The sequence below is a fragment of the Trichechus manatus genome, unplaced genomic scaffold, assembly GCF_000243295.1.
Source record: "Trichechus manatus latirostris isolate Lorelei unplaced genomic scaffold, TriManLat1.0 scaffold00061, whole genome shotgun sequence".
NCBI lineage: Eukaryota > Metazoa > Chordata > Mammalia > Sirenia > Trichechidae > Trichechus > Trichechus manatus.
This window is the reverse complement of record NW_004443997.1, coordinates 5,353,400-5,367,329: the sequence shown is the minus strand read 5'-3', so window position 1 is coordinate 5,367,329 and position 13,930 is coordinate 5,353,400. Positions and strand designations below refer to the sequence as shown.

The 13,930-nt window shown below is 36.4% G+C and overlaps 1 protein-coding gene across 2 annotated transcripts in view; it reads right to left on the bottom strand.

The window, feature by feature from the left end:
- The window catches only part of SPPL3 (signal peptide peptidase like 3), a 172,359-nt gene that overhangs the window by 40,213 nt on the left and 118,216 nt on the right, over positions 1-13,930 (bottom strand). For both annotated transcript variants that reach the window (XM_004379006.3, XM_023733742.1), the window contains exon 2: positions 8,591-8,668. In XM_004379006.3, coding sequence (XP_004379063.1) covers positions 8,591-8,668 — 78 coding nt within the window. The remainder of the gene's footprint in view (positions 1-8,590; positions 8,669-13,930) is intronic.

Here is a 13,930-nt window from a genome sequence, read left to right as displayed (position 1 = left end):
TAGAATTGAGAATTTCTAAAATATATTACTGAAAATGTCCATTTTTCAACAATAGCAAAAAATAGGAAACATGAAAAGAAAAAAGAAAGAAAGCATAATCAGGAAGAAAAGCAGTCAAGAGAAATGGCCTCTGAGTGGTCTCAGATGCTGGACTCAAAAAAGACTTCAAAGCAGCTGTTATAAATATGTTCAAAGACCTAAAGGAAACTATGTTTAAAGATCTAAAGGAAAATGTGATGACAATGACTCAACAGAGACTCTCAATAAAGAGAAAAATTATAAAAAAGAACCAAATACAAATTCTGTAGTTAGGGGCTCAACAGCAGATGTAAAATTGCAGAAGAAAGAACTTATGAACCTGGAGATAGATCAATAGAAATTATTCACTCTGAAGAACAGAGAGAAAAATGAACAGAGCCTCAGAGACCTGTGGGACAACATCAAGCATATTAATATACACACGATGAGAGGAAAGAAGAGAGAGGTAGAAAAATTGTTTTCAGAAATAATGCTGGAAACGTCCCAAACATTGATTTAAAAAGAAAATCAATGTTCATATCTAAGAATCTCAATAAGCCCCAAGACATATTTTCCTAGTAAAACACTAAGACATATCCTAGTAAAACCATTACGTCCTAGTAAAACAATTGTAGGATCAGTAAACAGTGCCATGCTGAGCTATAAGTGAAGCCTGAAGCAAAAGGAAAAATCAGTAATACTGATCTTGTCTTGAACAAAATAGCAGTATTTTAAATAATCAAGGATTTGTTGCATTAATTTTCATTTACTGACTTTTATTTTTAAACACAATGCATTAAATTATTTTATCCTGGTCATTAAGTTTTTTGGCATCCTCTTAAATTTTGCACCTGAGGCAAGTGCCTCACTAACCTGACTCGCTCCACCCTAGTCCCAAACCAGTGATAACAGAATACACTTTTTTTTTTTTCCAACCACACATGGAATATTCTCCAGGAAAGGTCATAAAACAAACCTCAATAAATTCAAAAGGACTGAAATCATAAAAAGTATGTTCTCTGACCACAAAAGAACTGAATTAGGCTGTTGAAGCTCCTTTCAACCACAGGAAGAAATCTGAGACCTTTCAAAATATTAGGAAAGTAAGTAACACTCTTGTAAAGAATCCATGGATCAAAGAAGAAATCACCAGGAAGTTAGAAAATATTTTGAACTTAATGAAAACACAGCAATACAAAATTTATGGAATGTAGCTAAAGCAGTAGAGGCAAATGCGCAGCTTTAAATGCCTACATTAAAAAGGTCTCAAATCCTTAACTCGAGCTTCCACTTTAAAGGAACTAGAAAAAAGGAGCACAAACTAAAGCCAAAGCAAGCAGAAGAAAGGAAATAATAAAATCAGAAATGGACAAATTCCTAGAAAGACACAAATTACCAAAACTGACTCAAGAAGAAATAGAAAATCTGAATAGGCATATAATTCAGATGAAAATCTGAATTAGTAATTAAAAATCTTCCTGAATGCAACCATGAGAGAGCTGAAGTAGCTATACTGTATTTTTAATGCAAATAACACGAGCCTTTTACGTATGTTTGCCAACCGCTCCCTCTCCCCATGAGGTGTTTTCATAAGTGCACTATACTAATTTTTTTTCACAGCAACATGCGAGAAAAACTGGCATAGCAGAGCTTACAAAAATACCTCGCAGGGGGAGGAAGTGGTTGGCAAACAATCGTAGAAGGTGCGCATTATTCCTGTAAAAATATGGTACTAACATCAGACAAAACAGACCTTAAGACAAAAACTGTTACTAGCGATAAAGAGGGGTCTATTGTAAGATCAATCCAATCAATAACATAGTTATAAACATATAGAAGGTGAAAAGACAACCCACAGGCTGGGAAGAAACTCTTTGTAAAGCCATTTATCTAATAAATCTATGAAGAACTTTCAAAACTCAACAATAAAAAGATAACTCAATCCAATAATGGGCAAAAGATCTGAATAGACACTTCAAAGAAAATACAGAGATGGTAAATAAGCACATGAAAAGATGCACAACATCTTTAGTCATTAGGGAAATGCAAATAAAGACCACTTATCACTGCATATCCACTAGAATGACTATAATGAAAAGCACAGATATTAACAAGTGTTGGTGAGGATGTGGAGAAATTGGAACTCTCATACGTTGCTGGTGGGCAGGCAAAATGGTGCAGCCACTTGGAAAACAGTGGCAGCTCCTCAAAAAGTGAAAACATACATAGTTACCAAATGACCCAGCACTTCTAGAGAAATGAAAACGTATGTCCACATGAGAAACTTGTCCATGAATACTTGTAGCAGCATTACTCCTAATAGCCAAAGAGTAGAAACAACCCAAATGTTTATCAACTAATGAATGGATAAACAAAATAGAATATTATTTGGCAATAAGAAAGAATGAAATACTGGTATATGCTACAACATGAATGAACTTCAAAAACATTATGCTAAGTGAAAGAAGACAGTTACGAAGAGTCACAGAGTATGTGATTCCACTTATATGAAATGTCCAGAACAGGCAAATCTATAGAGACAGAAAGCTGATTACAGTGGCTGCCTCAGGCTAGGGGAGAGTGGGGAATAAGACTGCTAGCGAGAACAAGATTTCTTTTGGGATAATGGAAATATTCTAAAATTGGACAGTGGGCAATGGTTGCACAACTCTGTGAATAATTTAAAAACCACTGAATTGTGGATGAACTTTGTGGTATGTTAAATCTATCTCAATAAAGCTTTTTTTAAAAACTACTACCAATACCTGGAGGGAAAAACGAAAAAAAATAAATAATGTGGTGAACCTAGTAGAAAAAACAAAAACAAAAAAATTGTTCCACAAAAGGTGAAAATGCAAAACAATTTCAAATTCTCATGGAATCCAGATTTCTGGAGCCACTGAGGCTGGATCAACACCTGAAACTATTGCCCTGAGATAATCTTTAAACCTTAAACCAAAAATATCCCCCGCAGTCTTCTTCAAACCAAACAACAGTTTAGCTTAATCAGTAAAGAATGTCTGCCTTGAGCACTGTGCTCTTTTAAAAAACTATCTATACAAGATCAAATTGACAACAGCTACACAAAAAGTTACATAGGAAGCTTAGGGGCAGTATGTTTATGCCAATGGGGGAGGGACAATTCCGAAAAGGAAGGTGAGTACAGCTGCACAACTTGAAGAATGTAACCAACGTCACTGAATTGCACAGGTAGAAGTAGCTGAATTGGTATATGTTCTGCTATGTGTATCTTTAACAACAACAACAAAAAGACCAGCTTTCGATGAATTCTTTCCTGGTGAATTCTACCAAACATTTAAAGAAGAAATAACACAATTCTATATAATCTCTTCTAGAAAACAGAAGAGGAAATAACTCTTCCCAACTCATTCAATGAGGTCAATATTAACGTGATATCAAAGTCGTAACAAGATATAACAGAAAAACTACAGACAAATATCCCTCATGAATACAGAAGCAAAAATCCTTAACAAAATATCAGCAAACTGAGTCCGGCAACATATAAAAAAGAATTGTACACCATGACCAAGTAGGATTTATCCCAGAAATGCAAGGTTGGTTTAGCATTCACAAATCAATTAATGTAATATACCATACTAATAAAATAAAGGACCAAAACCACATAATCATCTCAACAGATACCTAAAAACATTATGACAAAATCCAACACTCATTCATGACAAAAACTCTCAGCAAACTAGGAATAAAACGGACTTCCTCAAATTGATAAAGAGCATTTATGAAAAACCTACAGTTAATACCATACTTAACAGTGAACGACTAAATGCTTTCTTTCCCCTTAAGATGAGGAATAAGGTAGGGATGTCTGTTCTTGTCACCTCTATTCAATGCCATACTGGAAGTTTGAGCCTGGGCTCTAAGTTAGGGAACTCTCTATCTTCTGTACAATTTCTCCTTAAACCAAAAACTTTCCTAAAAAATAGTCTGTTAAAAATAAAACAAAAAGAAGACAGAAAAATTAAAGGCATTCAGATTTGAAAGAAGCAAAACTGTCTTTATTTATAGACTGCATGATCCTATATATAGAAAATCCTAAGGAATCCACACACAACATAACCACTGCGTCACCAAGGCTCCTACAAAATAACTACTGAAACTAATAACTGAGTTCAGTAAGCTTGTAGTAGGATACAAGATCAATAAATAAAAATCAACTGTATTTCTATATACTTAGCAACAAATAACCCAAATATGAAATCAAGAAAAAATATTCTATAAAAAGACAAAATACTTAGGAATAAATTTAACAAAAGCAGTGTAAGCCTTCTACACTGAAAATTACAAAACATGACCGAGGGAAATTAAAGATCTAAATAAATGGAGGACCTTCTATGTCCATGGATTAGAAGACTCAATATGATTAAGATGGCAATTCTCCCCAAACTAATCTGCAAATCCAACACAATGCCTACCAAAATCCCAGCAGGCTTTTTTAGGGTAGAAATCGACCAGTTGAACCTAAAATTTATATGGAAATGCAAAGGACCCAGAGTAGCCAGACAATTTTGAAAAAGAAGAACAAAATCTGAAGGACTTACACTATCCCATTCCACCACTTACTATAAAAGCTACAGCAATGAAGACAGTGTGGTACTGGTATAAGGAGAGACGTACAGAGCAACAGAACAGAAACGAGAATCCAGTGACAAATTCTTACGTTTACGGTCAATTGGTTTTTGACAATGGTGCCAAGGCAATTCAATGGTGGAAAAGAACTGTCTTTTCAACAAATGGTGCTGGGATAACTGAATATTCACATTCGTAAAGATGAATTTAGATTTGAACCTCATGCCATGCACAAAAATTAACTCAAAATGAACCATATACTTAAATTGTAAGAACCAAAACTATAAAATGTATTAAAGAAAACATAGAAAATCTGTGTGCTCATGGATTAGCCAAAGAATTCTTTGGTACGACAGCAAAAGCATGATCCACAAAAATTGTTAAACTGGACTTTACCAAAATTAAAAATGTTTATGCTTCAAAAGACACAACTACTAAAACAAAAGGCAAGCCACAGACTCGGAGAAAATATTTGTAAATCATACGACTCAGAGAGAACTTGTATCTAGAATATTTTAAAGAATTTTTACAACTCAACATAAGAAGACAATCCAATTCAAAAAGGGGCAAAAGATATGAATAGACATTTCACCAAAGAAGATAAAGAAATGGCCAGTAAGCACATGAAAAGATAAATAACATAATTAGTTGAGGGAAATGCAAATCAAAACCACAATGAGATATTACTTCACACCCTAATACTAGAATGACTATAATGAAAACTCATTGAAAAATTTAAAAAACAAACCAAAAATAAAGCAGTGAACCAAGCAGGAAAAAACAAACAAACAAAAAACATCCCACAAAGAAAAGCCCGGCTGCAGATGGCTTCACTGTTGAATTCTATCAACACTTAAAGCTGTAACACCAATTCTGCATTCTCTCTTCCAGAAAATGTTAGAGGAGGTAACATTTTCAATGAGGCCATTTTAAATATATATCATTAAAGATATCATGGTTTACTTTTTACAGAAAATGCATTATTAAGGTATAAAAGACATAAGGCACTGGAGCAGAAGTCTTGAGAACTGGGTTCCAATCCTAACCAAAGGACAGTTCCTTTGGTAATCGTTGTCACGTTACATCATCTTGTTGGACTTCAGATTCCTCTATGATACAATTCTTGGACATTTATTACATAATTTTTTTTAAACTTGCCCAATCTTATCAAAAATTTGGAAATAGATAAGGGTGATGGCTGAAAAACATGATGAATATAATTAATGTCACTAAACTGTAAATGAGAAGATTGTTAAAAGGATAAATTTTACATATATATTTACCACAATTAAAAAAACAAAAAAACAAAAAACTTGCTCAATCCTAAATTGGTGTAACCCTTCTGGAAAACAGTATGACAATATACAGTTAGAGCCAGTTCGTATTCTTTGGTGAAGTATTTAAACTTCTGGATGTTTATCTTAAAAGATACAACTCAACCCAAGCAAAACAAACAAAACATTCAAAGTGGGTAATGCAATGTCTCTGTAACAGCAGAAAACCGAAAACAACCTACATATCCAACAAGAGTGACATAAAATAGTAACACAATTTAGGAAATCACCAAAAACTGGTATGAAGATGGTTGTAGAAAGTATTTTTGTTAGGTGAAAAAACAGAAAATAAATGACTTGATCTATGAAAATGTACACAGTATATAAAGTATATGCCAAACCAAAGGTAATCTGCACAAATGAAAGTAGTATTAGGGTTGTGAAGATGGCTTTTTTTTTTTTTTTTTTAACTTCAAGTCTTGAAACACTGAAACATTATATACTCAAAGGGAAAATCAAAAACTTGTCCAAAGGGTTGTTGTTGTTAGCTGCAGATGAGTCAATTCTGACTCATGGCAACCCCATGTGTAGAGATATGAAATATTAAGGCTCCGCTGATAAGGTTCTATGTTGCTACGGTTTGAGTAATGCTTCCTAAGAGTCTAAAGCTCTCAATAAGTCTCAGTGATGAAAACTTTACCAAATAAGAAAAAACCAAAAACTCTTTTACAGTGGAATTATCAAAAGTATTTCACTTGCTCTACTCAGTGCTGAGGTAAAACTATCGAGTTGATTCCAACTCATAGCAGCCCTACAGGTCAGAGCAGAACTGTCCCACAGGGTTTCCGAGGAATAGCTGGTGGATTTGAACTGCTGATCTTTTGGTTAGCAGCCGAGCTCTTAATCACTTTACCAGTAGTGCCCCTAAAAGTACTAATTAAAATCCAGATATAAGATTTAAAAAAATACCCATTGTGGTCAAGTCGATTCCGACTCATAGTGACCCTATAGAGCAGAGTAGAACTGCCCCACAGTTTTCAAGAAGCAGCCAACGTCTTAACTACCACGCCACCAGGGATATAAGATAAGACAGTTCAAAATCCTTATGCCTGGCTGTTTCATTTGTCACCGTCACTTTCCAGTTCTCAATTCAAACTTCTTAAGCAGCCTTCATTTTCAAGTATGTCAGCCACAATACTATTTGGATTATACAGCCTCTAAAGTTCCTTTCAAGGAGCCCAGGTGATGCAGTGGTTAAAGCACTCAGCTGCTAACTCAAAGGTTGGCGGCTTGAAGCCACCAGCCACTTCATGGGAGAAAGATGTGGCAGTCTGCTTCCATGAAGATTACAGCCTTGGAAACCCTATGGGACAGTTTTACTCTATCCTGTAGGGTCGCTGTGAGTGGGAATCGACTCGTTAGCAACAGGAAAGTTCCTTTCAGGAGCCACGGTGGCGCACTGATTAAGCGCTTGGGTGCTAATCAAAAGGTCGGCAGTTCGAACCCACCAGCTGCTCTGTGGGAGAAAGAACTGGCAGTCTGCTTCCATAAACATTACAGCCTTGGAAACCCTATGGGGCAGCTCTCCTCTGTCCTGTAGGGTCACTATGAGTCGGAATTGACTTGATGGCAACAGGCTTTTTAGAAAAAAGTTTCTTTTAAGTAAGGAGAGTGAAAAGAAGAAAGCGAGCGTCTGTCTAGCTCTACTGATTTTCCTGGCTATCCCTGCGGCTGCTGGCTAGGATGGAAATTTCACCGGCACTCCCACAGTCAGCAGAAAGAATGCTACCGTGTACAGCTCTAATAATATTAGGTTGAACCATATGAAATTGTCATTCTGTAAGTCAAAAAAGTAGACTATTGGCAAATTCATATGGCTCAACCTATGTCACTATCTTTGAATTAAGAAAAAGTTTTTTTTTCTTAAGGGTATCATGTATTTATTGAAAAGAACTTTAGGACAAGATAAAGAAGTTAACTAGCTTCTTGAGTATATTTTATGTTGGGTTCTCTGATCTTTCTAAGTCTATTAAAGCACTCTCTCTGAGAGCATAGTCCATGTTCTTCCCCTGCTGCTGCCACAGTGGGTCCAGGGTGCTGGCAGTAGAGAGAAAACAAAAAGTTTTCCTGTCACTTAAAAGTTGCCTTTTTCTTGAGTTAGCATTTGCTTAGTTGCTGCATCCCTCCAATTACTTTTAGAGTTCTTACAGAGTTGAGAGTACCAGTTTCTCGTTGTTCTCCTCGGTGACAGCATGGGGGAGGGGGGTAAAGCACGGAACTGCTCACACCACCATCTTCCAGGAATTCTCTGGGAATTTATTTATTTTTGCATTTCAAACTGTCTTTCTCTTTAAACTTTTTGTTCCCTTTAAGACTCTGCAGAATCACTGTCATGGACCTTAACATTCCCAATAAGGAGCGCTCTTACGTGAATCATTATTTTCAGAACCAGAATTTAAGCAATTCGTTTTTGCATGTTCGCATTTATATGCGAAAGTCGTAAGCAAAACCAAGCAGTGTTTAACAGCAGCTAACTAAAAAATAAATACCATAATTATCTCGTTCTAACTCAATGCCTGTCAAAGTCCTGTTTCCCTTCACAGAGTAGGAAGTTTTGGTGCCAACACTTTCAGAGCAATGCTTCCTCCATTTCCAGTTAAAATCAATCCCACTTATAGATGCTTTCTTACCTGAAACTCCCATAGACTATTAGTAGAATGGAAATCAGAAATGTAGACACTTGACTGGAATCCACCAGGGAATAGGCCCTAGAAGAAATAAGAGGAAAAAAAAAAATTTAAACCACATTGCAGCAAGCCCTCATGAAGCTTAGTCTAATGGAGTTCTACAAACCCCTCCGTTTGTTTTTGTCGTTAAGAAGAAAAAAGATATAAATTAGCATTTAAAAGAAAAGAACATAATTAAAATGAAATCTGCTACCTTAAAATGCAGAATAAATTTATAGGCTCACAGTTATTATTAGTAGCTGTTCACAGGATATTAAATGATATCAATATAAAAATCCCATCTCTGTATGATATACAACATGCTTATAACAGCCACTCCCAATTTAAAAATTATCAAAATATCTATCAACTCTGTGCCAATGACAAAAAGTCTCAGTGATAAAACTTTTATCAGCTTACACTTGAACTATCAGTAGTTTTCTACTGGTTTTACTCAGTGCTGAGGTAATCTCCATTTAGATGTACTATAGGAGGTTCTACTAAGTCAACAGGTCCAAAACTAAAGTTATCGTTCTTCATGCCTGATTATCTCAAAGAATGGTACTACCATCCCCTCAAGTTGCCAAAGCTAGAAATCTGCTGCATTCTTGATACCCCCTTCTTTTACTTTACACATGTAACGACAGTCAACGAGTCCTGCAAACTTCCAAATTCCCAACTACCCGCCTTCTCCCAATCCCACTCACTGCCAATTTCTTAGCTCCTTTCTCTGGTCTACTATCAGAAATCTTGTTTTCAAGTCTGCTACCGTGAGTTCACCCTCCACGCTACTTTACATGGAGGCATTTTCCTAAAACAAATTTCTCCTTCATTCTTTCATTCAGAAAGTATTTAATGATGCCTATTTGCCAGATGGAGTCCTGGATGGTGCAAATGGTTAACGTGCTCAGCTGCTAACTGAAAGGCTGGAGATTCGGGGGCAACAAGAGGTGCCTCAGAAAAAATGCCTGATGATCTACTTCTGAAAAATCAGCCACTGAAAGCCCTAAGGAGCACTGTTCTACTCTGATACACACAGGGTCATCATGAGCGGGAACTGACTCGACTGCAACTGGTTGGTTATATACCAGGTACTCTGCTAGTCTCTGGGATATAACAGCAAACAAGAAGACTGCTTCGGTCCTTGCCTGAATGTCTTTTCTAAAGGAAGGTAAACCAAAAATTAACATAAGTAATTGAACATGACTGTGGAAAGTGTTATGAAGGGGAAGAAGACAGTACAGTGTACAATGAAAATGCATAAAAGGTGCGTTCCATCTAAGAATGATGAGGGGAGGCTTTCTTTATAGAAACAGATGAATTAGACAGATATAAGACACAATAAATAGGACTTTGTGACTGTTTATGGGAGCTAGGCGAGGGAGGAGTTAAGGATGATTCTCAGGTTTCTAAACAGCCAGCTGGGTAGACGGCTGCACCATTTACAAAAAAGGCAACCTAGGAGGAGCTCATTTAGAGTTATGTTTTGAGGAGACAGTTGGGTATCTGGGTCTAGAGCTCAGACACAGCTCTAAGTGATATACAGTAAAACCTGTGAAAGCCAGAACCTGTCATAGAAGGAAAGCTCAAGTATTTTCCAGTAATGGAGAGCGATAAGTGGTAAAGATTGTACCCTGTCAAAGGCAGAAAACTTGCAAGACCCAGAAAAACAAGGCAGTCCTGTGGAGTTACACAGCTTTCACATGTTTCACCTCAGACTGAGAGCTCATCAACTTCTACATGGTATTCGAAGCCATAGGTGTGGATGAGATTGCCTAGCAGTGAGAACAGGACCTAGGATCAAGGCCTGAGAGACCTCCAAGTTTAAAGGTCAGGTAGGAGAAGGAGCTGCAAAGAAAACCAAAATGAAACAGAGAAAGAAAATTCAGGATAGGAAGGTAAATGATTGGAATACAGATAGTCCCCAACTTACGACGAACCACGCTTATGACCGTGTTTTTTTTTTGTACCTATACATCTTACTGTTAGTAATATGTACTACATACAACGTTGCAGCACATAATTTGCTGCTGTTATCATTCTCAGATGTACACTCACAATGTTTATACGTAATGTTTCTAAACCCCAGAGACAAATGAAGACTGGATTTATAAAGATACTGATAACAAAAGGCAATAATAATGAAAACTACAACAAAACGAACCAAAAAAAAGAGGTATTCAACTAATGCCAGAATTAACTATGGAGTCATCGGAATGTAAACCTGACCATAAGTCGCGGATTACGTGTATTCCAAAAAGGTAGCAGGATAAGATGGTGCCTGAATTTAATCCCTGCTCTACCACTTACTAAGCTGTTGGGCTAGTTAATCTTTCTAAGCTTCAACTTCTTCATCTGTAAAATGGGTATAATGATGACACCTATTAAAGAATTAAATGTTGTAATTCCTAAAAGAGCTTGATACAGTTAGTACTCAATTAACATTCATTATTTTTATTAGGAGGAAGAGGTCAAGTAAGATGAAAAGTGTCCACTGGATTTATTTCACATGTTACGAAGAGTGTTAGTAGAGTGGTGGGGGTAGGAGTCAAATTGGAACTGGCTGAGGAGTTAAAGGTAAGGAAATGGAGACAGCTTTTTGAGAAGTACAGGGAAGAGAATGGCAGTTGGAGAGGAATGTAAGGATAAGGGAAGTCTTAATTTTTAGGGATGAGAGATCATCTTTTTTGTATGCTGACTGGAAATTATCCTAGTAAGAGAGAAAGACTAATGGATACAGGAGAATAAGTTTCCTTTAATCTTTCTAAAAAACAGTATATGTAATAAAATTTCAGGTCTGTGCTAAGATGCTGTGGTCTAAAATATAATTTTTTTGGATCCTTAGTTACTACAGATACATACTGAAGTATTTACAGGTGAAATGATATGATTTAAGATTTCCTCTAAAATACTCCAGGAAAAGAAAAAGCAAGAACAACAGACCAAACACAAATGGCTAAACTGTATATAATTAGTGAAGCTGGATGATAGGTACATGCAAGTTTATTATACTCTTCTCTCTACTTCTGTGTATGTTTGAAAACTTCCATAATAAGTTTTTTGTTTTTGTTTTTTAAAGCAACCCCGTTACCCCAGCAAAGTCTTGGAGATGGTGAGCCAATATGAATACAATTAAAATCATGACAGGCAGGTGTGTACAGGAATATACATTCTAGGTCGTTGAGTTCTGTCCTCCAGCACCTTACAGAGGCAATCACAGGACAGCAACTCCAGCTTTCCCCTAGTCTCCGTCCAGCAATGCAGCTGTGGCTGGCCAGCGTGGCTTCTCTCCGACAACCAAATTACCCAGACAGGGCTCACCCTCCATGAGATTACCTGAGACAGTAAATGTCACATATAGGAAAACCACCTGAACCAATTCTCTTTGCATTCTAAAATTATGTTTCCTGCTCTGACATAATCTTTGCAATTCTCAAACAATTCTGAAAATTAATGACCTCAGTTTACAGAAGGAACATGTTAAAATTTAAAAAAGTTTTTGAAGAGGTCATATATTCACATGGTACAGAAATCAAAACTATATAAAAAGATACACACTAAGAAGTCTTGCTCCCATCCCAGTCCTCCCCACCTCAAACCCTAGGTCTCTTAGCCACTTTTATTAGTTTCTCACGTAGCCTTCTGGAGTAAATATACAATATAAGCATGTAGAAACATATTCTCACCCTTTCTTACACAAAAGGTAGAATATTAAATACACTGTTCTGTACTTTCCTCCTCCCCCTTTTACAACATAGCCTAGAGATCTTCCTATATAAGTATGTATATTCCTCTATTTTATCTGGTAGAAATCAGAAATGACATATGCAGAATATACAACGTATCATCTGAAAAACTTTTTTTAAAAATTAATTACCTAATTTAAAAATTGGGAGCATAAAGATCTGGCAACAGGAAACTGCCCCATAGCTTGGGAAATGCTCTCCAATGTGTCAGCCACCGCTCAAGAGAATTTTCCCACTTCAGTTTTATCTGCCTGGCCCCAGTAGCCATTACAGTTTGATCACTTGCTTTATCCTTTGCTTGTACCTGGATCCCTGTTTTCTGACACTTACATGCATCCTAGATCAGCTTCCAACCTTCCCTCCAAACAAGCCCTGCCTGCTTCTAATCCTGAGTCTCTGCTTCACACTGGGGTCCCCCCGTCCCCTACCCTCTACGTCTTGTTTTGGCTTATGGATAAGACACCAATCCCTGGTCTATGGCACTTAAACTGGCGCCTGTTACCCACTATTCATGTATACACTGCTCAGAAAATAACATCTGACATTCAAATGCTGGTCTAATTTAATCAGATCAATTACAATTGTTTTCCTTTTGCTTTTAAGTGTCCTTAATTTTCTTCTTTTATTACAAACGGAACAATAAATTGCTAACTTTGAGGGACTTGATTTAAAAAAGTTTTTATCTACAAAAATAGCAAAATTTAAGAACAGAAAAATTATCATGGTAATAAAACAGGCACATTTTCTGTAACTGGAAAATGTCACAATATATAAAGCACACTCTTTTCTTTTTATAAAGAGAAAACTTCTAGGTTCAATGAACACAACTTTTGACTACCGGAACGTTGCCTAGCCATTTTCATTTTCTCAGTTATTATCAGTCTCTCCTAATGTTTCACACTGAACTTTTATCCTATTTAACTTTTTAACTTTTTGCGTTAGAAGGGACACTCTTGTTTCTAACCTCCATAGAAACAAATGGATGCCACTGTCGCGCCTCTCTTTTTAATCACTTAAGGTTAATGAAGATAGAACATTTCTGACTCCTTTTAACGAAGACAAACCACGAAATCCTATAGGTAAAGATAATGTACACATCACAATACTGAATGTTCAACTCACCTGTGAAAACAACATTAGGAAGAAATGCATCCTGCATATTGGCACACGTACTCTAACAAACTCCTATCTAGCCTAGAGGAATTATAAAAACATTGATATTGCAGATGTTACATTTAAAATGTGTGTAGAAATTATTTTGAGAAAATAACATCTGCTTAGCAAATGTGAACATGTTAGCATAAACATTTCGCTATCCTAAAACAACTTTTACAATGAGGTCCCCACCCCCACCCCATTTTTTAGGAAACTTTCTGACAGAGAATTTAAGTCAGGAACTTCTTAGGGTAGACACGTTTCTTTTAATAAATCTCTTAAGTTGATTTCATTAGAGGTTGCCTGTGTCAAATTCCAGTAGAAATGTGCACTTTATGATGAAGTCTTAACAGAGCCCTGGAGACAGAAGGAATTATTAGCTGATGCTAAGCCCAGGATGTAC